At 50.5% G+C, this 27,110-nt stretch overlaps 1 protein-coding gene across 1 annotated transcript; it reads right to left on the reverse strand.

The window, feature by feature from the left end:
• Positions 1-12: 12 nt before the first annotated feature.
• Positions 13-21,696, reverse strand: ERN2 (endoplasmic reticulum to nucleus signaling 2). Its single transcript, XM_033426793.2, has 24 exons — positions 21,613-21,696; positions 20,961-20,986; positions 20,520-20,637; positions 19,875-19,980; positions 19,491-19,524; positions 19,201-19,273; positions 15,266-15,338; positions 15,019-15,126; positions 14,591-14,692; positions 13,025-13,289; positions 11,102-11,180; positions 10,863-11,010; positions 10,630-10,751; positions 9,761-9,916; positions 9,323-9,488; positions 3,525-3,609; positions 3,197-3,386; positions 3,018-3,117; positions 2,744-2,943; positions 1,331-1,478; positions 1,115-1,242; positions 459-582; positions 310-377; positions 13-225 (listed from the first exon to the last, which is right to left on the reverse strand). The coding sequence occupies exons 1-24, from the start codon at positions 21,694-21,696 to the stop codon at positions 13-15; spliced, it is 2,916 nt and encodes a 971-aa protein (XP_033282684.1).
• Between the last annotated feature and the right edge of the window lie 5,414 nt (positions 21,697-27,110).

Below are 27,110 nucleotides of genomic sequence, written 5' to 3' on the forward strand. Positions count from 1 at the left end.
CGCCAGGCCATCTCAGCTCCCAGCAGCTCCCAGGCTCAGCGCCTGGGCCCCTGAGGCCGGCGGATAGTAGGGCAGGAAGAGGCTCTCAGAGGCGCAGCTCCTCAGGGCATGGTACGTGTGGAGCAGCAGCCGTGGGAAGCGGTTTGTGAAGTACTGGACGAAGCTGTCAGGGACAGGGCCTAGCGCCTGCCGTACCTCGGCCGGGAGCTCCCTGTAGTGATGCTTCTGGAGGGGTCAGAGCAGAGAGCCCGGGCTTAGCTGGACCAGGCCTCCCCACCTTCCAGGCCCCTCCCAAGCCCTGGAACACACCTTGTTTCTCACAGCACGGAGCAGGTCTCGCACCGACGTCCCCTTATACGACCGGAACCTCTTCAGATCTGTGGATGGGGAGGTTGTTGGCACAGCCGTCCCCACTGGGCTCCCCTCGGCCTCCCGGGCCACCCGAGTCTGGCCTCTACCTGTGTGCAGCGGCACCGAGATGTGCTTGTGCCAGTCACTCCGGACCACCTCGGCGCCACCCGCCTCCAGCGCTGTCACCAGCGGCCCCTGCTCAGGCTCCTTCTCCAGCCAGTCGCTGGCGTCCTAGGACCCACAGCTCCTGAGCCTCCTGAGCGGGCTCGGAGGCCACAGGCCAGGAGTGTCCTATGGCTGGGGCAGTGCAGCCGCCGAAGCTGCTCGGGTTAGGGTAAGTATTATTGCCTCCTATGGAGTGTGGCTTCTCTGTGCTGTGCGGGGTCTAATCCAACCGGTGACAGAGGTGCTGTCGTCCCCGTTTTACAGATGAGCAAACAGGCTCAAGAAGCTCAAGGTCACACAAGTGGAATGGGCTGTCTGGGCACGAGTATAGCAGGAGGGACGACTAGGGCTGAAAGGAACGGGGTCTAGCCTCACATGAGGGGCAGCTGGGCTGGGGAAGCGGTGCTGAGGAGACCGTGCAGTGCCAAGATGGCAGCGTTCGGGAGTCTGGGCTCTGCCTTGATTGAGATAAGGATCTGGGCTGCCTGGAACAGGTAGACGAGTCTCTCTTCCCCCAACCAATCTGGCTTCCCCTCTCTTGTTGCTCAGGACCCAAACTTGGGACTTTCTGGGGCCGCTCCCCAGATTTCCTCCTGACCTGGAAGAACTGGAGCTGCTTGGCTCTGCTCCAAAAGAAGGGGTGGGCCAGCACCTGGTGAGCAGAGGGACGAGCCTGTGGCAGGGGGCTCAGCATGGCCTCCACCAGGTTCCAGGCAACGACCTTGTCTGTAGGGGCAAGAGGGAGGGACGGCTTCAGGCCCGCGCAGGCTCTGCCCTGCTTCCTCCCTCCTCTGCCAGCCCAGGTCCCCCTCACCGTGGGCCTCTTCCTCCAGGTGAGCCAGGCAGGGGGAGCCTGCAAGGATGTTTGCCTGGCGATAAAGACTCTCTCCGAAGGGGTGGCTGCCACTGGAAAGCACATAGTAGAACACGCAGCCTGCAGAGAATATGTCCACTGCGCTGGTCTGGGGGCCAGAGGGACAAGCATAAGGAGGAAGTCTCTGCTCCAGGAGGTCTGCCGGGCTACATTCTCCCCAGGGCTGATATGGCAGCTGGGGATCTGGCTCAGACTAGGACACAAGGACACTTCCCAAGAGGCATCCTCTTGGCCCTAGATCCCCTCCCCTCTGCACTGTTGAAAGGGACCCACGGTTTTCATCCAAAACCTTTGCCCCTACTGAGCCTCTAGTTTAGGTTTCCAAGTGTCATTCCTCCAAGTCTGGTGGGCAACACAACCAAGTGAAGCTGGGCACGCATGAGGCGATCAGGCAGCGGTGAGGACTGTATGATCTGTTGCTGGCCCTGTCCACACATGGCCACTGGCACTTAGCTCCAGCTGGTTGCCTCCAGGGGACTTTCTCGGTGGCAGAGCTTTTGATTTTCCAAGTGAATCCAGAAATCTAGACTTTTATGTGCAATTTCCCAGAAGTTAAAATATTGGCTGCTAATTTAAAAAATCAAAACCTGCACAGGCTCCTAACATCAGTGCTTTGGTCCTTGGGCCTCCAGGTTGCCAATCCTAGCTTTCTCTAAACTTCAGGGGTGGGGTGGCTTTGCCTGGTGACTGTCCTTGCGTGTTACTCTCATCCATGCCTGTGACTTTCCCCTACACACCAACTCAAAAATCTATAATCCTGGGGTCTCCAACTCAAGTGTCTCTGGAGGTCAGACACTGCTCTGTGCTCCAGTTTTATCAGCTCATGTGATGCTCCCCCGAACCCTCCGCATCTGGGTGGCTCTCCACGCTGGCTACACGTTACAGTCACTGGGGGTCAGTTACTGGGTGTGGGACCCGGGCACCTGAATTTTTTTCAAGTTCCCCAGTGATTGTGCATCACAGTAGAGATGAAAACTATTTTCTAGTTCAGAGTTTCTCAACCTCAGTACTACTGACATTTTGGACCAGATAATTCTTCGTCCTGGGGGACTGTCCTGTGCGTTGTAGGATGTTTCGCAAGCGTCCCTGGCCTCTGCCCATTAGATGGCAGTAACAAGCCTCCCTTCCCCTGCCAAGTGTGACATCCAAAAATGTCTCCAGACATTGCCCAAAGGTGGCAAAAATCATCCCTGGTTAAGAACCATACCCTGGGTAAGAAGGGAGGAATTATCCCCACTTTACAGATGAAGAAACAGGCTTGGAGGAGTGACTGAAGGTCACACAGCGGGCCCGGACAGGAGAGGCACTGGGCAGGGAATGATTACTGCGGCCTGGGGCGGCGGGAGGACTCACGGGGCTGTCTGGGGGCAGGAGCTGCAGGAGCTCGGGCGCCATCCAGCCTTCTGTACCGGGGACGCCTGAATGGAGGCTGAAGCTGCAGCGGCCAGCGGGCAGCTTCTTGCAGAGGCCAAAGTCTGAGAGGACCACTCTGCCTCGGCCCTGGCTGTCGGGCCCCGTAATGAGGACGTTGCCGGGCTTCAGGTCCCGGTGCACTGTGAGAGCGGAGCAGAGTTGAGAGCTGAGGGGGGAGTCGGGGGCTTGGATGGAGGGCGGAAGGGGCTGGTACCTATGTGTAAGGAATGCAGGTGGGCCAGGCCCGCCATCAGCTGCTGCAGCGCCATCCCGGGCTCCAGGCCCCAGCGGTCCGTCTCCGGGTGTTCCACGTACTGGGGAGCGGCGAGGGGCAGAGGTCACCCCGCGGCCCAGGACCCTGCCCCCCCGCCCATCCCTGAGCACAGGTTTCACCTCCCGCAGCGAGGCCCGGCAGAGCTCCAGGGCGATGTAGTGGAACTGCGGTCCCCGCTCGGTGCAGAAGTAGCGGAGCACGTTGGGGTGCCTGTCAGACTCCTGCAGCATCTGCACCTCCCGCCGGACCAGGCCGAAGCACTCACGGAGGAGCCGCTTGACCGCCACGGCCCGCCCCTCGAACTGTCCCCTGGGAGGTGGCGAGCGGAGGTCCAGAGGGCAGAAGAAGGCAAAGGTTAGGAACTGTGCCCACCTCGGGGGTTCTTGGAGAGAATGGCTCTCCAAGGGACAGTGGCCATCCCCAGCCTGGCTCCTGGCTGCCGCTCACCGGAAAACGAAAGTCCCGCCTGCCCCGCGGCCCAGCACGTCCTTGGGATTGAAGGAAATCTTCCCCACCACGGTGAGCTGCTCGGCTGGGGGGAGGGGAGGGGGGGGGTCTCAGGGAGACCTGCCCAGTCCCAGCTCCCCCACCTCGGCCCTTCTCCGGCCTCCCCCTTCCACGCCCCGCCTGGTGCCAGACTGCTTGGGTCCAGTGTCTCGTGCTGCCACTCAATCCGTGTGAACTTGGGCGAGTGACTTAACCGCTGTGCCCTGGTCCTCTCATCTGTAAAGTGGGACCTATGTCAAGGATCCTGCACAATATTATCATGAGGATTAATGGAAGAAACGGTGGGGGAGAGGTTCACTCTACTGTCCTCTTTTATCCTTCTCCCTGTTTTGGCATCTTCTGCACAGGTTTCTTTCCTTTACCCACCTCCACCAGTTATAAACCCTTTTAACTAAGGAATTCGCTTCCAACAGGAAGGTGAGTTTTGGCAGCCGTAAGCGTGAGGAGGGTGAATGCTGTTGCAGAAAAGACTGTCCTGGAAGAGGGCGGGGCGGGGTCAGTGGGCGTTTGGATGCTGAGCTGTCCCAGAGTTAGTTCTAGGGCAGCAGGGATTCCCCAGAAGGCCTTGGTTTCCTGTTAAGAAGGATGAGGTTGGACTGTTACTGCTCTTCCTTTTGGGTTGCTTGCAAGAGACCCCTCACAATGCACCAGGCTGCACCTTGCTCAGATCCAAGGGGCCCCATGCTCGCAGCTAAGTGTATCTGGCGCCCCTAGAGCTGTGTGCCCCTCCGTGGCCCTGAGAACACTCTCCTTAGGAAGAGCTGCCAGCTTCAGTCTCTCTAATCAGCTCTTGGAAAAGCAAATGAAAATCAGCATCAGGGATCAGTGAGAAAAGTATTAAGCTGTCCCTCAGCACTGCTCTGGATTATTGGCTTAAACAGTCACTCTCATCTCCTGACGAGATGCAAGCAGTAACCGAAATTTGTATACCATGGACACTCAGGCGTGTGGGCCCAGGGCCTTGCTGGAAGCACATCGCCCACAAGTAAGATGGGCCTGTCTCTCCGGCAGCTCAGGAAGCAGGGACAGAGCTGCGGGAAAGCCTGTTTGAACCAGCCATGATCAGCTGGCTCCAGGTGAGGGTCCCTGAGCACTTCCGACCCCTCTTCTCTACCTACTTGCTTCGTTCTGCTGCGTTTCCTGTCTCTTATGTGTCTGCCTTCCCTGCTCTGGATGCCCTTGGCATGAGGTGAAGACTTGCTATGTGCTTTCTGGGTTAGATTCAAAACTAACTCTAGTTTCAGGAGCACCCTCAATGCTGGGATGGAGGCCAGACTTCTGGCCTTGAATGCAGAAATAATGAGCCAGGGGGCTTCCCTGGTGGCGCAGTGATTAAGAATCTGCCTGCCAATGCAGCGGACACAGGTTCGAGCCCTGGTCCGGGAAAATCCCACATGCCACGGAGCAACTAAGCCCGTGCGCCACAACTACTGAAGCCCACGCACCTAGAGCCCGTGCTCCACAACAAGGGAGGCCACCACAATGAGAAGCCCGCAAAGCCTGTGCACCGCAACGAAGAGTAGCCCCCACTCGCCGCAACTAGAGAAAGTATGGGCGCAGCAGCGAAGACCCAATGCAGCTAAAAATAAATAAGTTTTTAAAAAGCTTTTGCACAGCAAAGGAAACCATAAACAAGACCAAAAGACAACCCTCAGAATGGGAGAAAATATTTGCAAATGAAGCAACCGACAAAGGATTAATCTCTAAAATTTACAAGCAGCTCATGCAGCTCAATAACAAGAAAACAAACAACCCAATCCAAAAATGGGCAGAAGACCTAAATAGACATTTCTCCAAAGAAGATATACAGACTGCCAACAAACACATGAAAGAATGCTCAACATCATTAATCATTAGAGAAATGCAAATCAAAACTACAATGAGATATCATCTCACACCAGTCAGAATGGCCATCATCAAAAAATCTAGAAACAATAAATGCTGGAGAGGGTGTGGAGAAAAGGGAACACTCTTGCACTGCTGGTGGGAATGTGAATTGGTTCAGCCACTATGGAGAACGGTATGGAGGTTCCTTAAAAAGCTACAAATAGAACTACCATATGACCCAGCAATCCCACTACTGGGCATATACCCTGAGAAAACCGAAATTCAAAAAGAGTCATGTACCAAAATGTTCATTGCAGCTCTATTTACAATAGCCCGGAGATGGAAACAACCTAAATGCCCATCATCGGATGAATGGATAAAGAAGATGTGGCACATATATACAATGGAATATTACTCAGCCATAAAAAGAAACGAAATTGAGCTATTTGTAATGAGGTGGATAGACCTAGAGTCTGTCATACAGAGTGAAGTAAGTCAGAAAGAAAAAGACAAATACCGTATGCTAACACATATATATGGAATTTAAGAAAAAAAAAATGTCATGAAGAACCTAGGGGTAAGGCAGGAATAAAGACGCAGACCTCCTAGAGAACGGACTTGAGGTTATGGGGAGGGGGAAGGGTGAGCTGTGACAGGGCGAGAGAGAGTCATGGACATATACACACTAACAAACGTGGTAAGGTAGATAGCTAGTTGGAAGCAGCCGCATGGCACAGGGAGATTGGGTTGGTGCTCTGTGACAGCCTGGAGGGGTGGGATAGGGAGGGTGGGAGGGAGGGAGACGCAAGAGGGAAGAGATATGGGAACATATGTATATGTATAACTGATTCACTTTGTTATAAAGCAGAAACTAACACACCCTTGTAAAGCAATTATACCCCAATAAAGATGTTTAAAAAAAAAAAAAAAAAACAATAATAATAATGAGCCGGGAGGCTCAGTCTGCACAAACATATTCACCATTTGCTCAGCCTTCCATATCATGGTAATGGAGAAGCAGCAAAGGCAGGAGAGAAGTTTTAAAGTAATCAAAAGTTGTCACACGATGGGGAAGCAGTGTACAGTCAGAATTCCCTCTGAAAACCTCAAGAACATGTGATGTATTGTGTTGCTTCTTGTACACGGGTTGGGAAACCATTAAAGTGGTCACCTGTCTTCATGGGTATTGCCAAAATGCAAACAGAGGCAACATCCCAGAGTTGACCTGCTTTTGAGTTCCTGAGCTGCTCCTTACTGGCTTTGTGAGTCTGGGGTGGGGTGCTGTGAACCTTTCATTTTCTCTTCCATAAAATCAGCGTTATGATAGTATCCGCCTCGCAGAAATGTTGTGACTATCATACGAGTTCATGCACGCACAGCATTTAGGAAAGTGCCCGGTACACAGTAAGCGCCATATAAATGTTAGCTCTCAGTGTTAACTCTGGTTCAGGCTTGAGTGCGCCCACTTGCCGCTGAATGTACCATGTAGCCGGTGGTCCTGGAGGACACCCAACCAGGCACGTGTAGATGGATTTGTGGAGGTTAAATGAGAGTGGGACAGGACCCCGCTGTAGATTTTGTGAACCATAAAAAGGTCCCGAGGAACGTTGTTCTCCCCGCACCAAAAGGAGAAGCAAGATTTCCAAAGTCAGAGTTCCTGACATAGAGGTCCTAAGAATAAGAATAGGTTGCCACACGGTGCCAGTGTGGCAGGGGCTTTTTTGGAGAGTGGTTCTTGAAGCTTTTCTGCCATCTGCCACATTCGTTTATTTGACTCTCCCTGCACTAAAGATTTTTGATACACTGGACTCCATATTGTTGCCTATTGGATGGGCAAGTCCCAGCCTATTAACTCTGCCTGTTCCTCACACCTGCTCGGCACATATTCACTCCATATATATTTATTGAGTTGAGAAGGGCTGTTTAAGAACCTGCAGTGGCCAGTCAGCCACTGCCTCAACAGATATTCCCTGAGCCATGCTCTGGGTCGAGATTGCAGCAGTAAGCAAGGCAGGCTGAGCCCAAGCACCTGTTCTCCAGTTTACCACAGTCCCATCACGCCCTATTCTCTCTCCTATGTGGCTGCTTCACTTGTTTACTTTATCCACCTGACCTACCCATGAGCATGAGATTGCCACCTTCCTTTCAGCTTCCGGAATGTGTACCCTGCTTCCTCTCATCTCTGAACCTCCGCCTGTGCTACTGGTGCCACGTGGACTGCTGCTGTCCCCCTCCTCCCTGTTCACCTGGGTAATTCCTTCTTATCCTTGGGATCACAGCTTAGACTTGCCTTTCAGGACAATTCCCATGTCCCCATGTCTGAGCTACATGCCCCTCCTTTGTGTTCCTATAGCTCCCTGTATCCTCCCCAACCCCATCACAGCATTTATCACAGAGCCTAGTAACAGCCTGTCCTTTCCTGGCTTTGCCTAGAGGTCATGAAAACACCAAAGTAAAGTTTATGAAAACTTTAAACGAAGAAAGTGAAAGAAATAGAAAGGTTTCTTTTCAATTCCAGAGGGAATCCAGTATTATAAACAGATTGTTACCACTGAGTTTTGTAACAAAGGTACCAAGCTCTAGCTGGGATTCTTGTCCTGAAGCACTGATATCACTTTGATTATTTTCTTATAGTGAGTAAAGAAGTTTAAGTGTTTTATATGTCAAGGATGAGCCAGGGCTGGGATTCAACATCTTTTTTTCTCCTCCTCTGAGGATTATCGGTATCTGCGGACTCACAAGGGGACTGAGACGTCTGGGGAAGGAATTCCATCCTGTCAATGACTGGGACCGTGGACCGGGGTCGTGAGGGACACCTGAACGATGATGGCAGGAGGAACAGCAAGGTCATTTGACGAGAACCACCTGGGACAAGGTGGAGTCTGGGTCATCTGGGGAAAGACTTGGCTCGAGTCAGAAGGTCCAAGGAGATGAGTGTTTCAGGGTGCAGTGGGGTGAGTATTACTTGGACCCACCCAGAGCCAGTAAAGTGATCGGAACTGCAACTCTCAGGGCTCAGGCAACTCGGCAGTGGGGGGTTTTCTACAAGAGCTGAGCCCTGAGGAAGAGAGCTGCTTCCCTCTCAGCACAGGGAGGCGAACGCAAGGGGGAACTTTGGGAGCAGCACGGGAGCCGCACGCCAAGCATGGGGCGGACTTCACGCTGAGTTAAGGGCACAGCAGAGTGGCTCCAAGGCTCCAAGGCAGTGGTTTGAGCAGTGACAGGAGGGTCCAGCAGCAGTTCACACAAAGGACCGAGGCCAGCCCAGCCCGGAGCCAAAGAAACAGGAGAGAAGTAGCCTGGACTGACCACTAAAAGCATGTGGAAGTTCCCCTGGGGCATCCCACAGATTCCAGAGGAAGCTTGAAAGGGCTTGTTTATAGGATGAAATTGAGAAAAGAGAAGAGAAACATTTAAAAAATAAAAAGCCCTAAAGAGAAAAGGAACCAAATGGTACCTAGGTGATTTACTATTATTGTTACCAAATATGATGTTATTTTAACACAAATATTAATAACATCACATAGTCTGATTTAATAGTAATGGTGATGTAACCTCTCATCATGAAGTGATGTCATGGGGTGGGTGTTATTATTCCCATTTGACAGATGAGAGAACTGAAGCTCAGAGGAGTTAAGCAATTCATCAAAGTTAACAGTTAGTAGAGTTAGATCTATACCCAGTTCTATCTGCATCCAGGGTCCTTGAACATAACGACAACAGTAAAAATGATGGAAAACATTTTCAGAGGGCTGAACTACATAGCAGGCACTATTTGACGTTCTCTCCTGTTAACTCATTTAGGCCTGGCTACCCCACTATAGTGGCTTCTAATACACCGACTTTGAAGCTAAACCTTCCCCTCTCTTTTCTGTCCCTGACTTTGTCCTTTCCTGTTCATGTAAGCTCACCTTCAGGGTCTTCGAGTGGCTGGTCTTGCTCTGGGGGGTTTTGAAACCTCTTGCGGCTCCGTGGGGTGGCCCCGGAGGGCTGAGACTGAGCATCCTGTGAGATGTGAGACGGGCCTGCAGGTGCCAGGGAGGCCTGCTGCCACTGCTTCTCTGCCAGCTGCTGTTGCTGCTGCTGAAACATGGGGGCCTAAGAGGGCCCAGCCTTGGCCAGCCCCTGACCCATGATGGGCCCAGAAGCTGTGCCTGAGATGGCCTGTCCCTGGAGCACTGGCATAAAGAGCACAGTATCAAGGGCTCTGGGAGCTGCCAAGAGGACAGCAGGGGGCAGAATTGGATCTGGGTGAGGGAGAAAGTTGCCAAGTGGTCTTGGAGAAGAGAACCAGAGTTCCCCCTAGGAAGACCATGAGAGGGGCCTGAGGCCAGGGATGATGGGCTTACCTGCCTCATCAGGAAGAGAATCCATCCTCCCAGGAGGAGAGCAGTGAGGCTGGCTGCCAGCAGGTCTTGGGGTCCCAGTCCTGGATGCAGGTCTGGGGTTTTCTCTTCAGGATGCAGCTCCAGGTTCGAAGGTTCCTCCCGGCTCAGGCTCAGGAGCTGGGGACAAAGAACCTTTCACTCTTAGCAGCCCCTCCCACTGTGGAACCCCTAACCCTTCTTCATGACCCAGTATAGGGCTGGGCTTAGCTGAAGGGGTGATGAGTGAGTGGTGGGAAACCTGGCACTCTCCATGCTGCTGAAACACCATGGTGCCCCAGTGGACTGGTCTTTCAGATCTAGCTGAGGACAAGCAATCTCCTGGGGTATCACTAAAAATTCAGATACTCTTGGGGCATCACCAAAAAATTCAGATATCCACCTCCAGAGATTCTGAATTCAGGGGGGGCGGGTGGAGTGGGCTCCTAGGTGATTCTGATAAGCAACCAGATTTGAGAATTACGTCTCCAGGTCATGCCTGTTCCTTCTAAACTTGAACTATTGGCAACTCTTGTCCAGTCCTCTCCCAGGAGGACATGCTTTTATAGTTTTTCCATTTTCATTTTCTCACTTGATAAATATTTTGTAAACTTTAAACTGAAGAAGAATAAAGAAAACTGTGACCCATGTTTCACAATTTAGATAGCCAATATCTTTTTAACACTTCTAACACTCTTCTGGCAATAACAACAAATGAAAGTTTTCCTTCCGAGAAATTGTGAGGTCAGTTGACCCACCCCGAATGTTATTCCTAGAAGCCTGAGGAAAAGGTCCAAGGGCTGCACCCCTGCTGCCGCACCTCCCCCCATGCCCTCTACCCCTCTAGCACTGACCTCCAAGAAGAGAGCTGGGGCCTGGGTGCCCCCTGAGGGTCTGGTCCCAGAAGTCCCACTCCCTGGGGTGGGATGGAATCTCAGCATGGTCGTGTGCAGGACTGGGGGTGGCTCATGGTGTCCTAAGGGGCAGGGAAAATGTCAATGGGTTGGAGGTGATCTCAGCCTTCCAGCTCATAAACTGAGCTCACAGGTCCTTTATCCACTCTAAATTTGGGTAGAGGGGGTCTCACCAATGAGAAGCCACTGGCTAGGGAGGGCCGTACTGCCTGAGGGGTATCTGACAGCAGTGCTAGGTGAGCCCTCTCGCTCTCCTGAGACTTGGAGTGTCACCTCATCTGTGGTAGGGCCATCCGTGGGGGCCAGGGTCAGTCCACGAGGCTATGGAAGAAGGTGGAGAGTCAGGAGTGGTGGGGGGAGACTTCTCTCCTGCTCTATCCCCTCTTTCCAGCCCCTCAGAGAACCTTCTCACCACTAGGGCCACCCCTGTGTGAACCAGTGCTTTAGACACATAGAAGCCAGCTTCATCCTTCCCCACATACAGCGTCATCCTAGTGGGGGAGAGGAAAAGGGGGAGGAGAATGAGTGATTGTGGTGGGTAGTTTCAGTCACCGTAGTACCCGTTTCCTTGTATTATCCCCGCCCACACTGACTCTGGGCTGGGCCAAGTGACTTGCTTTGGCCAGTGAGACAATAGCAGATGTGACACAAACAAAGTCTTGAGAAATGCTTGTGCACTGGCGTTTGCCCTCTCATGGGGTTCTTTGGAACCCCGGGACCACCAAAGAAGGAAACCCAGGCTAGTCTGCAGGGGCATGAGAGACCTCATTTGACATCCCATAGGCTAAATAGTCCACCAACTACGAGAGAGCTGAGTGAAGCTATTCTAGATTGTCCAGGCCCAGCCAAGCCACCATCTGGCTGCTCAAACCAGAAAACCACCCAGCTGACCCACAGAATCTTGAAAAATAATGAATGTTTGTTTGTTTTGAAGCTCTAAATTTTGGGGCTGATTTGTTATATAGCAAAAGCTAACTGATACAAGCTCTGTAGTCATTGTTTCTAAATCTATTTCTAGCCCAGACCTCTTCCATGAGCTCAGTCTTCTAAATCTGAACTCATCTCCTCATTCCTTAGCTCCCCCTTCTTCCCCCACTTCCTCCCCCCTTCTTCCCCCACTTCCTCCTCACCCCCACCACTTCCTCCTCCAGTGCTCCCTACCTTTGAAAACGACCGCACTCATGCGCCTCTAGAAACCTGAGCAAAATGGTTGACTCCTTGCTCTAATCACCAAATTCGTACTGGTTTTTCCTCTTAATATCTGTTACCCTCCACTTATTTCCAACTCTAGCGTTTCTGCCCTGGTCCAAAGTGTCTTCATCTCCTGCCTGAACTAATGCAATATTCTGTGAACACTTCCTCCCCACAATTCTAAGATACTCTTCACACTGCAGCCAGTTATCTTTCTGAAATGAAAATACGATCAAATCACTTCTTTGCCTAAAACCCTCTAGTGGCTTCTCCTTAGCCTTGTCCCAAACCCTTTAAATGATCCTACAAGATCCCTGTTTAACAGCCTCAGACCTTATTCTCTGCTCAGAGCCGTGCTCCAGCCTTATTTATTTTGTTAACTTAATCTGTTCCCTGGTTGCCATGATCTCTCTCTCTCTCTCTCTCTTGTTTCCTCTTCATCCTTTAGGTTTCAACTTATAGGTCCCTTCCTCTAGGAAGCTTTCTATGATTACCTTCTGCCCCCAGTCTTGATTTCAGTGCCCTTCCTATACATTCCCATGACACCCTATACTTCTCTTATCTCATCCTTTATCATACCATATTATGATTACGTCTTTACGTACCTGTCTCCCCTACTAGACTCTAAGATTTTTGTAGGTAGGAACACTGGCTGTATTACTGTACTCCCAGAGCCTAGCAAGCAATTGCTACATAGCAAGTGCTCAATTAATATTTGTGGGATGAACTGAAAGAACGGGTAATCCGCAATTTTCCCAGTCTGTCTCCCGGCTCCCCACGATGGGGACACTAATGTATTTGGTGTTGCAAGGAAGGGTCATATTTAAAGTTTTCAACAATCAGTAAACACATAGTACCTACCAAGCATAACAGGTGCCCGCTGTAGCACTGGGGTGGAGACATGGAGGCCCCTCCTAGGCCAGACTTTACCCTATCAGTTGCTGAACAGTGGGGCCAACCAGGGGGTCCTGGGAGCACATGGGGGGTGGTGCAGGGCACTGGTTATTTACCAAACTGCTTGAAATATTTTGACCCCTGGTTCAGCTGCACCGGCGTGTCATGGTCGGACATCACACCTGCCCATTGGACCTGGGCTACAACACTTGCAGAAGCTCCTCCCCAGTCCCCAGGCGTGGGCACTTACAGCAGCTGGGTGTCTAAGGCAGAGAAGTGAGTGGCGGTGTCCTGGGGGCCTGAGGCGGGCAGTTGGATGTGGCCCCAGCGGAGGGCAAGGAAGTGCAGGGTGTCCCGAGCCAGTGTGAGATGGGGCAGCTGGCGCAGGCTGTCCTGGTGCCATGTGTAGACGCCCACCACAGGTACGCCTAAGTCCTGGGTCCACAGCACCGCCCCGCTTCCTGGGTCCACCGTTAGCAGCAGGCCCATCCCACAGGTTGCCAGGTAGCTCGTGTCTGCCAAGAAAGGTGGCTAGGAGATGTGGTCAGGGAGCCCTGACCTGAGGCACCTCAGAGCACCTTGAGGTGGGGAAGCTGCTCTGAGGGTGGGCCATCAGGAGGGCCACTCAGGTACATGGAGGTCAGGTGAGATCACCTGGAGGGTGGAGGTACGTGGAGGTCAGGTGAGATCACCTGGAGGGTAATCAGGACATAGGAAGTTCACTGGGTCACTTTGATCAGGGTCAACTGGCAGCTGTGTAAGACGTAGGGGGTCAGTCATGGTCATCCAAAGGCGACTCAGGTGTGTGAATCAGTCCTTGTCTCTTAGGATGTGGGGTAGTCAGTCATGGTCTGGCTGCTGGTCAATCAGGGTGGTCTGGAGACATGTGGGTAGCGTGGAAGTCATTTAGAAGGTGAAGGGTGTCCGCCAGGGGCCCTGTGGGTGTCACCTGTGATGTGTCAAGGTCGCCTGCATGAGTTCTCACGTGGAATGGTGGAGTCAGGGTCTGAGGGGTGGCTTGGGGCACCTTTGGGGTCACTCAGGCATTTGGGAAGGAGAGTTATTATTTTTTTAAAAACACAACATGATTATATTTTAATACACAACTAAAATACAAAACACCATAGTAAATTGATGGCAATAAAATATGGCGTTTCATTTGCATTACATGACAAATGGTTAGCATCCTTAGTCATAAATGAGTTCTTAGAAACCAGTAACAAAGACACTGATATACCAAGGGAAATGAAACAAAAAAAAAAAAAAGAAGAAGAAGATGAAATAACCCAAGTGACTAGAAGGATTAAGCATATATGAAGATGACTGAGCTGAACAATAACAGAAGAAACGCAATTTCTTTGTAATATCATATTACCAAAGATTAAAAATCTAACATTTGTACAGTTTTAGGAAACATAGGGAAGGACAGTTATAATATCAAGGGGGTGGTGAGTCTGGGGGAGGTCACTTAGGGTCATCTGTCAGGGGTCGTTCAACACTTGGGGGACTGCTCAGGGTGTGCAGGGGTTGTTTGGGGTCACTCAGGAGGTGGGGAGCACCCAGGGTGACCTGGCTGGGCTCATTGGGAGTGCAGAGGAATTAGGATGTTAAGAGCTGCTCAGGGTACAGGAGGGTCAGGCTGGGTGTCGAGAGGGGTCACTTAGGGCTGTCTATCAGGGGTGTGTCATTCAGTACGTGGGGTCCCTCCGGAGTTCAGGTGGGTCAGAATGTGGTGGGGTTGGTCGTGGACACCACTCAGGGTTCCCTGAGTTGGGGACCTTGCTCCAAGGTGGAGCCAGAGAAGGGAGGCACTCACATTTCCCAGGTGAGCCGTCCACGGGGGCTGCTGCGTAGCGGCGGTAGGTGGTGTTCCAGCGCAGGGCTGGGGCCCTAGGGTCATGCATGGTGACCGTGTACTCTGGGGACACCCAGAAGCAGGGTTACCAGGAGCGCCCACGTGGTGCTCCTCTACTCCCACCCGGGGGACATCATTTCATGGGGGCGGGGGCTTCCCGAGCACCCAGCCTGGAGGCCAGAGTCTTCAAACAGCATCAGGATAGCAGAAACTAGGTCTGTTTTGGTCACTGCTGTGTCCCCCGCTCCTTGTTCAGTGCTCAGGGAAGTGTTTGTTGACTGACAGAGTGATTGACTGGCCTGGACCCAGCGTGAATAGCAATTGCCAGGCCTGGGCAGAGCAAAAGGGGGGCTGCCCAGAGCTCGAGGAGCAGCTGGGGCCTGACTCACGCGTCCGGCCGATGTAGAGGCGGGGGGTAGAGGGTCTCTCTGTGGTCAGGGTCATCTGCGTCTTCCCTGATTCAGGGTCCACCACAAACCAGGCATCCTGCTTCCGGCCTGTGGAGGTGGGAAATGTGCTCGCTCTCAAGATGGCCTGGAGAGGGTGTGCAGCCTCTCCGTGCTGTGCCTAGCTGGCCTGTCCTGACCTAGGTCCAGTCCCTGCTGGACCAGGACTCCAGGCTGGAGAGATGCTTACCTGTATAGAAGACGCCGTCAGAGCTGCGACAGGGGGAGGCATGAACCAGCTCGGGGATGGTGAACGGCAGTCTCTGGGGAGTGGAAATAGCAGAGAAGCACATACAACTTATTCATTAGGTACAATTATTATCATATCCATTCCCAGAGGGGCTAAGTAATGTGGCTAATATCACACAGCTGGTAAGTAGCAGAGCCAGGTCTTGAGCATAGCCAGTTAGTTTCCAGACCCCTCACACTTAACCACTCTGCTACACAACCTCTTGAGGAGCTGCAGAAAATCCCACTCCCAGTGCCAAGATGCCGCCTGATCACATGATCCTGGCCTGACCACCTCAAAAACACTTGCTGAGACTTGAAAACTTCAGTGGCCATGACAACCTTGGAGAGGCTGGGGAACTGTTCTACCCAAGAGACATGAGGACCAAATGCAAGGGATGATCTTGGTTTGGGTTCTGGACTGGAAACAATAAAGCACACCATTAGGAACTTGACAAAATTAATATGGATTGTGGATTAGATAACACTATTGTATCAGTGTTAAATCTGCTGATTTTGATAATTTACTCTCAGGCTATGTAGGAGAAAATCCTTGTTTTAGGAATACACAATGACGCTTTAGGAGAAAAGGAGCATAATGTCTGCAACTCATTCTCAGATAGTTCAGAAAAAGAAATTTTATACACACATGTGTAATATTATCCATCTGTTAAGAGAGAATGATAAAGTGAAAGTGATAAGATGTTAAAAATTGACGCATCTGGGTAGAGGGAATAAACAATTGCTCTGAACTATCTTTGCATTTTTTCCTTACATTTGAAATTATATCAAAGTGAAAAAGATCCCCAAACTCCACATACAGAGCTCTTGCCAGACAGCACCCCAGGCACAAGCAAGTACTGAGGGAAAGAGAGTCAGGGCTTCCCGGGGCCTCAGTCAGGATGGACAACAAAAGAAGTCCATACAACCTATGGTTGGTACGGTTAGTGCATGACAGGGGAGCACATGAAGTTGAGGGTACCTGATGCAGATGTAGGGGACTGAAGATGACTGATGGAAGAAGTTCAGTTGTTTATTCATTCATTCAACAACCGTTTAATGAGCACCTATTACTAGCCAGGTGCGGACTCTGTTGTAACCAAGACTGACCAAGTGCCCTTCTGCACAGAGTTACATTTCTGGTGTGTGTGTGTGTGATAATAAACAAACAAAAACACATAAACCATAATGCCAGGTAGTGGTAAATATTATTAAAACAAACTCGGAGAACTAGGATAGACACTGATTTGAGATGTTATATCACATAGCCCAGCTAGGGAGTAAGTACCCAAGCCAAGGGAGGAGTAAGCCACAGGGTCATGTGGAGGGAGTGCTCTGGGCAGAGGGACAGAATGCAGGGCCACCTACCAACTGGCATGTTTAAGGAACAGCAAGGAGGCCAGTGCACCAGGAGTGGGGATGGAGACGGGCAGAGTGGCCGAAAGTAAGGTCAGCTGGAGGCAAGATCACGGACTGGGAAGGAGTTTGGCTGTTACATTGGGACTTGACGGATGAGTAGGAAACAGCCAGGGGAAGGGGAGCACTTCTCACAAATATTCTGCTTCTTCTTCTGGGCTCCTGGTGGATTATATTTCTTTTCCTGCTTAAAGTGGGCACAGCCATGAGACTTGCTTTAGCCAGAGGGAGGGAGCAGAAGAGACCAGGTCCACATGGATACTACAAGAGCCAGGGTGTGCTTCACCTCGTTCTCCTTTTCTGCTTTGGTGACTGAGAAGCCTCGGTTGCGATGGAGTGTCTAACAGCTTGGGTCTCCAGTAGACCACAGTGTACAGAGCCCCCGGGGGACCAACGCTGGGCACACGCTGTAAGCAGGAAGCAAGCTCTCTGGAGCCACGGAGCTTTGTGTGCTGTTGTCGCAGCGTGCTGCGGCTCATCCTGACTGAGTTGGGGAAACAGAGGCAGAATGGAAGAGGGTTCCAGACTCTTGGGGACAAGCTGGGTGAAGTCCCAGAGCTGGCACATTCAATAAGTTGATCGGTGTGTGTGCAGGTGTGTGCATGCATGGGTGCCTGTAGGTGAGCGAAGAGACGGCACGAGTGAGCTGGCCCTGGTGTGCTTTGTCAGGGCGACTGGACTCTATCCCAGATGCAGGGAGAGTGATGAGACTCACAACCACACCTGCCCATAAGACCCAGTGATGACCCCCAGAGCTGGATGGGACTGGAGGTCCACTCTCCACCCGGCCCTCCCCATGGGAGACATACTTGTTTAGATTCCATCAGTGGGCGCCCTGTGCTCTGGCTTCCAGTCGGGGGCTGGGATACGGGGAGGGGGCAGAATCAGGGCGAGTGTTCCTGGGTCTCCTCTCCACAGGGTCATCGAGGGCTGGCTGTGTCCCTCCCCCAAAGGCCTCAGCTCCTTCCCGGTGGTCCTCTCCTCAAGCCCCCTCTGGATCCTTCCCCTCTTCTGAGCTTAGGGCTGATACGTGGCACCCCACGGTATGGGCCATAGGACACAGCACCCTGCCCTGCGGTTTCCTACCTCGGCCCACACCTTTGTAAGGAATCCCGTTAATAAAACCGCCTCAAACTCTCCCGTTGTAGTGTGCCACCTGTTTGCTGGGACCTTGCCTGCTTACGTACTAACATTTCTTACCAATTCGGTTTCCTAAATCACATGCGTAAGACCATCCCGGTAGGCATCCCATGGCACAGTCAGAATTCTGACACTGCCTGACTCTGCGCTTGGCCACGTGACCAGCTTTGGCTGATGAGACTTTAGCGAATGCGGTACCGTCGGCCCTCCCTATCCGCTGGCTCCGAACCCACAGATTCAGTCAAACGCAGATTGAAAATATTTGGGGGAAAAAAGTTCCAGAAAGTTTCAAAGAGCGAAACTTGTATTTGCCGCACACTTGCCAACTATTTACATACCATTTACATTGCATTAGATATTATAAGTAATCTAGAGATGGTTTAACGTATATGGGAGGGGGACTTCCCTGGTGGTCCAGTGGGTGAGACTCCGCGTTGCCAGTACAGGGGGCCCAGGTTCGATCTCTGGTCGGGGAACTAGATCCCGCATGCATGCCGCAGCTAAAAGATCCCACATGCTGCAACTAAATAAAGATCCCGCATGCCACAACTAAGACCAGGCACAGCCAAAATAAATAAATAAATATGAAAAAAAGAAAGTATATGGGAGGATGCGTGTAGGTTATATGCAAATACTGTGCCATTCTATATAAGGGACTTGAGCATCCTTGGATTTGGGTGGTGGGGGACGATTGACCTGTGGATACCAAGGGACGACTGTATAAGCAAAGCTTGAAAAATGCTCATGCACTGGCCTCGCCCTCTCTTGCTGCTTCTGGCTCCCTTGTTGATACCATGTGAACAAGCCCAGGCTTGCCTGTTAAAAGATGAGAGACCCCTGGCCCAGTTGCCCCCATCAAAAGCCAGCCAACTACCAACGAGTTTTCAGAAAGAGAGCCAGCTGACCGGCAGCGGACCACAGATGCTTGGGCAAACTCAGTCAAGGCCACCCAGCTGAGTCCAGCCTAAACTGTCATCTCACAAAATGATGAGTTAAATAAATGGTTTGGATTTTAAGTTTGAGTTTGGGGGCAATTTGTTATTTAGCACAAGCTAACTGATACATAGGTTTCCCCTTAAAACCCTCAGAGTCCCCTGGAGAACCCCCCGTGACGCCCTCAGAGGCCTGACAGTCATCCGGTCAGCCTGCTCTGCAGACACAGCCAGAGTCACCCTACCACCCCCTTTCAACAGACCCCTCCAGACAGCCTTCCCCCAGTGCTCTCAGACTTCACCCTCTGCAGGACACTTGGATTCTGACCATACAGCCCTGCACCCTTTCAGTGCTCTGGCTAACAGAAGCCCTGACCCTCACCCATCCCAAGCACTGTAGGAAACACACCATTAATCCCTGTTGTTTCTGCGTCCCCAAGATGTACAGGCTGCCATCAGCTGGGTCTGAGAGAAAGGCTGTCCTGTGGGGCAGAGAGGAACGGGAGAAGGTTGGGTGCACGCCCCCTGGTTCCAAGAGGGCTCCTCCCCTCCAACTTCCCTGCCAGTAGGGGCCCACCCTCAAAGAGGCACCACAGAGCTCCGGACCCAAATCTTCTCCCTTGCTTCCAGCCCACCCGCCCCTCCAGGCAACTATGGCTTCCCCATCTCTCAGTTGCCCACTCCTTGGGGTCCACTTACTCTGTGACGTACATGGGCCCCTGGATGATGGGATCTGTAGGGACAGGGACAAGGGCATGAGTAGACTCCCCGTTGAAAGGCATACCTCACATTGGTGCTTACTGGGTGCCAGACACCAAGCCAAGCATTTGTCACGAGTGTAATGTAATCCTCCCAAGAACTCTGTGAGGTAGGGTTGTTACCCTTGGCCCCCTTTTACAGGTGAGGACATTGAGGCTCAGAGAGGTGAAGTGACTTTCCCAAAGTCACACAGCTGGTAAGTGGTAAAGCTGCCTGCGGACACCTGCTTCTTGGATTCTAGACCCCATGTTCTTATCGTCCACGCCAAGGTGACCTCCCCCCAACGCGAGATCCAAGGAGGGAGGAGTGACTGCCCTTGCTTACCGTCTTTCAGCGTCCACTTCAAGTCCCCTGTCTGCTTGATCAGTGCGTGGAGACTTCCATCCAGGGTGGACACAAACAGGAGGTTCTCTGGCGTGAAGGTCTGAACCTGCAGTGGAAACAAAGTCACCTCTTCTGAGGGGCCTGGGACCGCCCTAGTGCTTGCTCCAGGCAGGGCTGGCTGTGACTCCCCTTCCCCTAGAGGGAAACAGAGAAAGAAGGAAGGAGGACTGGGGGAGCTGCTGGCTCCTCCCACTGACCTCCACGACCCTAGAGAGGGGTTATGGTGGGAGCCGGGGGGCCTGGCTCCTTTACAAAAGGACTTCAGTGACCCTCACAGCCTCCCTAAGAGATTGGTGCTGTTATTCTCACCATTGCACAGGCGAAGGAGACTAAGGCTCAGGAAGGTTAGGTAATTAGCCTCCAGCCACACAGATAAGTGGCAGAACTGGGACTTGAACACCATCTCTCTGGTTCCAGTGCCCGGTCCCTTTCTCCTTTGCCTCCCCCAACCCATTCCGTCTCCCCAAACCGGCCCAGCTGCTTTTGGTGCCAGGCTCCAGCAGGCCCCCTGGACCAAGTGGGGGGGTGGCCAAGGGAGGGAGGGCTGGTGCTGCCCTGCGTCTGGCCCCTGCTGGGCTAACTCACCTGCTCCAGCCCTTCCTTGAGCAAACAGGGTGGGGCTGAGCTCCTAGCAGGAACCCTAACATCCGGGTGGCCTAGCCGCACCCCTGCAAAGGCCACATCCTGCTCCAGGACCCTCAGGCTTGGGGCCAAGCCAATGGTTTCGGAGTAGAGTCAGGAAACTACCTTCGGGTCCTCTCTTCTCCGGGCCTGTTTTGTGATCTGCAGCGTGGCAGGAGGGAGAAGTGATCTGGAGAAGAAGCTGCGGACTGATTGCCCACTGTTGAGTTTCGTTTGACCATCATCGTTTTTAAAATTTCGTTTATAATTAGCTACCAAGTTTTTAAAAATTGGAAAGATTTCACTTTAAAAAAAATCAAGATTTCTCATTTTTCTAATTTCTAGGTTTTTTTCTCATTTTTTCTGGAAACACCCGATCTGGCCACACTGTGCTCACATTCTTACTTGGCAACCGTCAGCTGGGTCCTGAGCTGGAAGTGGGCACGGGGTGGCATGAGCAGTTGCCTCTATGATCCCAATAACTGCTCTGGGGGCTCCAGGCTGGACACGTGGCTTCTAGTCCTGGCTTTGCCTTCTCACTGCATTTCTGTAAGACTGGATTTTTCCGCTGTTGGCAGGGCTGCACCAGATACCCATACCTCCGGCTTATTGATCCCAGAGGTTGTGAATCAGGGGTCCAGTCACGGGTAAGGGGGGAGCGTTGTGATCCGCCTGAATTTGTCTGTAAAGCTGGGTGTATGGGCGCATTTCTCGACAGAGGACCTTCAAGTGGATCCTGAGTTCCAAGGAAGCCGGGGTTCCAGAAGTTTTAGGACGCCTGGCAGGAAAGCGAGGGTCCCCTCCCTCCACCCCCACCCCCATGCTGCAGGACGCGCGGGGTGTTGGGTCTACCTGCGCTCTTCCGCGCGGGCAAGTCTCTCCAGCTCGTGGGGCAACCGGCAACTCCCCAAAGGTAGGAATTTTTCTCAGGCCAGGGGCCGACTTGGGGCGACCCGGACCCGGGGGAGGGAGAGGAGCCCGCTGTGCTCCCGCCGCGCCCCAGCCGTCTGCGCCCCCGGCCCCGACCTTGGAGGCTCCGTGTCCGCCCGCTTCTCACCTGTGGTTCGAGCGTCCCGAGCAGCGCCGCGAGCTGCAGCAGGAACGGGGACCAAGGGCCGGATCCCCGGGCCGCGCTCGCCATAGCCCGCATAGACGGCGTCCACACAGCTGTCCTGGTCCCCGGGGCCACCAGGGGACCGCTGGGCTCCCGCCCGGCAGGAAGAGACTCCGCCCCGGGCTGGGCCAGTTGGACGCGCAGGGGCCGGGGCGCAACCTCAGTCCGTAATTCTGCTCTTTCCCCCGCCCTTCCCATCGCACTCACACCTGCATCCCTCGGTCACCCCGCAAGGGATGGCTCTGAGCTTTCCTGGAAAAGGGATGTTACCAACGGCGGCCCTTATGGAGAATGTACCACCTGCCAAGTATTGTACCAAGTGCTTTACATCCATCATTAACTCATTTAATCTTCACAGCATTTCCCATGTAACAGCTGGGGCTCAGAACTGGGATTCAGATTCAGATGTCTGACCTCAGAGCTTGTGCTCTTTGTTACTATGCCAGTGGCCTCTATTGAGAAATGATAAACGACAGATTAATTGGTTGGTTCAGTTATTCATTCAATAGATATTTATCTATTACCACAGGCTGGGAAGCAGGAGAGATAAGGTCTCTGTTTTCATAGAACTTGCAGATTCCTAAGCATTAGATATCAAACGCACACATGAAAGGCTGCCTGGCTATGGCCGTTACAGTCCTAGCTGCAGGCAGACTTGGTTCAGGGAGGGCCTGCAGGGGTCCAGCTGGTTTTCAAGGTTTGACTCATTCATTTCTCCTTCTTTGTGTAAAAATCCCTGCTGATTTGAGGGTCGTGCAGCCTGGCTCTGCCACCATCTCCCCCTCCTTCTCTCTGTCATCCTTGGCCCTCCGGTCACACCGCCCACAGTCAATGAAGACTTTGCTGGCTGGCCCATAGCTTTCATCCCCACCCCCAATTCTGCTGTCATCTCTGGTGTCTTCAGTGTCACCTGCTCCTGCACGCTGACCCTGACCCACACTGTAATCAGCTCATGGTCACCCAGGCTTGCCCAAGTAACCCCAAGTCAGTCTTTCGTGGCTGGCATCTGCATTCCCCAGCTGCTGGGCACGGGGGGAGTGCTAGGGGCTCACGGGTGCCTACTTCTCTACAGAATTGCCCTTGGCCACTGGAGCAGCCCAGTGCCCCCTGCCCATGACTGACAGACACGGGGTACAAAAGACCGGCCCTTTTGCCTCAAGGTGGGACGAACTCTGTGGTGCAGTTTGTGCTCGAGAGGTCCCCGTGAGATGCGGCTGAAGCCGGTCTCCAGCTGAGACCCCTCCTTCCTTGGCTCTTCCCCCTGCCCCATCCTGCTTCCCTCACTCCCCTTCTCTTAAAGAGTTCTTCCCAACATGTCACTTGAGCAAGAATCCCTGTCTCAGGCTCTGTTTACAAGAACCTGCCAAACCTAAGGCATCCTCTCACCACATTGTCATCAGCTGTAGCCTTGGAAAGCCCGACTCCCTCATGGTGCAGAAACCTCTCTTAGAAATATGTACATCATGAAGTCTTTGGTTCACTTGGTTACTCCTTCATGCTTAGCTCATCCAATACCGTCAAACCTAACTTCATAACCAAAGTGGTTGCTTGCCACTCTAGAGACCAACCCAAGCTACTGAACTTGTGAATGAGCCCTTCTTTAGGCTTTATATTTTGTGCACTGTACGCTTGTTTCGGAATGTGCATTGTGTTTGTTAATTATGCTTGGATTCACAGGAATTTCTCATGCGATAAATTTGATTTGCATAGACTACAAACTACAAGTGAACTGGTTTAGATAATTTGTGTGTGTGTGATGATATAAGTAATACCCATTTTAGAAACTTTGCAAAATTCAAAAAAAATATATAAATAAGAAAAGAACACTCATTCATTGTTCCACCTCTTGGAAACACAGCATCTCTGTTAACATTCTGTCGTATTTCCCCCAGTGTTGTTTTTTTTGTTTTGTTTTGTTTTTTTGCGGTACGCGGGCCTCTCACTGTTGTGGCCTCTCCCGCTGCGGAGCACAGGCTCCGAACACTCACGCTCAGTGGCCATGGCTCACAGGCTCAGCCGCTCCGCGGCATGTGGGCTCTTCCCGGACCGGGGCATGAACCCGTATCCCCTGCATCGGCAGGCGGACTCTCAACCACTGTGCCACCAGGGAAGCCCCCCCAGTGTTGTTTTTTTCCTGCGCCTATACGTCTGGTGGGTACTATGTTGAAATATTGACAATGTTTTCCCTTCCAGAGCTTCTTTTTCCCCTGACAGCCCTTCTATTTGAGTGAGGCTGCTCTGAATTTATTGCCTCAGAGAAGGGATGAGGAAGCAGAAAGAGAGGGAGAGGGAGAGGGAGAGAGGGAGAGGGAGAGGGAGAGAGAGAGAGAGAGAGGGAAAGGCTCTACAAAAAGAAAAAGGGACAATGCAGTAGAGACCAGTAAGGACAAGAGATAGGACACAATGAGACCATGGGCATCTCAGGGGATGGCGGCTGGGACAGACATGACAAGGACTCAGTGCCGTCTTGCTTCCTGGCACTATGTAAACTCTATGGAATTTAAACCCACCCTGGAGAAAAGCTGGGAGAAGCCAGATGGGAATGAATTTCTTCCACCTGGCACAAGGGAGCTTAAAATAAAAAGTTAAATTGAGTTATAAAGATAAAAAGTTACATTTATTCGCCACACCTCGGTTTGTGCTCTGCTTCTGGACACATACATAAACCAATAACCTTTCTCCATTCTAGCAAAAGAATGTGAAAAACAGAAATGGTAATGGGAAAAATATTCCAATCATGATAGATAGCAATAAAAAGAAAGTCCTTAGGAATAAATTTAACTAGAAAGGCACAGGACCTATATGAAAACTATAAAGTCTTATGAAGGCTGTAAAACAAAATGTGAACAAATAAAAAGATATGACTATGTGGGAACACTTAATGTGATTAAAATATTAATTCTCTCTACATTAAATTGTAAGTATAATGAAATTCTATTATTGCTGTAATACTAAATCTACTCCACGGTCTTTAAAACTTGGTTAAAATTGGGACTTCCCTGGTGGTGCAGCTGTTAAGAATCTGCCTGCCAATGCAGGGGACACTGGTTCGAGCCCTGGTCCAGGAAGATCCCACATGCCATGGAGCAAATAAGCCCGTGCGTTGCAACTACTGAGCCTACACTCTAGAGACCACGTGCCACTACTACTGAAGCCCATGTGCCTAGATCCCGTGAGCTACAACTAGTGAAGCCTGCGTGCTACAATTACTGAAGTCCACGTGCCTAGAGCCCGTGCTGCGCAGCAAGAGAAGCCACCGCAATGAGAAGCCCATACACCGCAACGAAGAGTAGCCCCCGATCGTCGCAACTAGAGAAAGCCCACGCGCAGCAACGAAGACCCAACGCAACCATAAATAAATAAATGTATGGAAAAAAATATTTGGCTAAAATAAAGATCATATATAAGAATAATGCCTGAGAATAGCCAAGAAAAGTGTGAAAATTAAGAATAATGAGAAGGGGGCTTGTCTTTCAGGGTATAAGCACATACTGTAAAAACTACAATATCAATATAATTTCAGCACAGGAGTTGACAAATAGAAAAATATGTCAGTGGGATCAAATAGAGAATCCAGAAATATATATCCACACATTTGAGAATTTAATAAATAATAAAGATAATATTTTAATTCATTGGAAAATTCAATAAATGCCATGGCATAATTATCCATCAGGAAGAAAGTAAATCTTTCTCACTCTTTTTTTACAAATAGATTTTATTTTTTAGAGCAGTTTTAGGTTCATAGCAAAATTGAATGGAAGGTCCAGAGATCTCCCATATACTTCTTGCCCTTAAAATTGCAGAGCTGGCTCCATTATTTACATCCCCCACTAGAATGGTGACTTTGTTACAAGTGACGAACCTACGTTGACACATCACTATCACCCAAAGTCCACAGTTTAGGGTTCACGCTTGGGTTGTACATTCTCTTGGACAAATGTACAGTGACAGGTTATACATCGTTATAGTGTAATACACGACTGTATTTTCATTGCCCTAAAAATGCTCTGTGCTCTGCCTGTTCATCCCTCTCTCCCCTTCAATCTCTGGTAACCACTGGTCTTTTTACTGTCGCCGTAGTTTTGCCTTTTCCAGAATGTCATGTAGTTGGAATCATACAGTATGTAGCCTTTTCATAATGACCTCTTTCACTTAGTAATATGCGTTTAAGTTTCCTTAAGTCTTCTCATGGTTTGATAGGTCATTTCTTTTTAGTGCTGGATAACATTCCTTTGTCTACATGTACCACAGCTTATTTGTCCATTCACCCGGTGAAGGACAAGTTGCTTCCAAATCTTGGCAATTATGAATAAAGCTGCTATAAACATCTGTTTGCAGATTTTCAAGTGGATCTTGTCAACTTTCTATTGAAATATATCATACAGAAAAGTGAACAAATCATAGGTCATACAGTGAACACATTTGTTTAACCTGTACATAGATCAAGAAACAGAATATGACCAGCAACCCCACAAGGTCCCTTATACCCCATTCTAAGAGCAACCTCTACCCTGACTTCTAACAGCATAAATTAATTTTGCTTATTTTTGTTATTTATATAAATAGAATCAGACCATATATTATCTTCTGTGTCTGGTTTCTTTTTCAATAATATTTTTGTGAGATTGTCCATGTCATCAAGTGTAGTTGTAGTTCACTCTCATTGCTGTATTACATTGTATGAATATACCACAATTTATCCATCCTAGTGTTGATGGGAATTAGGATTTTTTTCCCTTACCAGTTTTTGGATATGATGGAGTGCTATGAATATTCTTGCACATATCTTTTGGTGAACATATCTATGCATTTCTGTTGCGTACATACTTAGGAGCAGAACTTCTAGGTCATAGGATATATATATATGTTCATCTTCTGTAGATTTTGCCAAACAACTTTCCAGAGTGGTTGTACCAGCTTACATTTGGTGGTGGTGGTGGGTAGTTTCTTTTGTGATACAGAAAATATAGAAGCTGTAAAAGAAAAAAGAAAAAAAATGTATACTTAAAATATATTAAAAAATTTTAAACCTTAGAAGGGCAAAATATACCATAAACAAACATCAGAAGTATTGGCAACACAGAATATAAAGATTAACATGTATAATAACAAACTGTTCCTATAAGTTGACAAGAAAAAGACAAACAACCAAAAAATATACAAAGGCTATGAATAGGCTCTTACATAAGATGAACTCCAAATGTGTGAAAATGTGCTCAAAAACACTACCAGTCAGAGAAATGCAAAAACAAGATTTTTAAAAAGTAACAAGTATATTGCTTTATGTCCATAAATTTGCAAAAATTAAAAAGAAGTCCACGGTAATGACAGAATGTTGGTAATTGCTGAAGCTGAGTTGTGAGTATTTGGGGGCTCATTATACTATTGTGTTTGATTTCAAGATGTTTGAAAATGTCCATGATAAAAAGAAAATCCTC

The sequence above is a fragment of the Orcinus orca genome, chromosome 16, assembly GCF_937001465.1.
Source record: "Orcinus orca chromosome 16, mOrcOrc1.1, whole genome shotgun sequence".
In the NCBI taxonomy this organism is placed as follows: Eukaryota; Metazoa; Chordata; class Mammalia; order Artiodactyla; family Delphinidae; genus Orcinus; species Orcinus orca.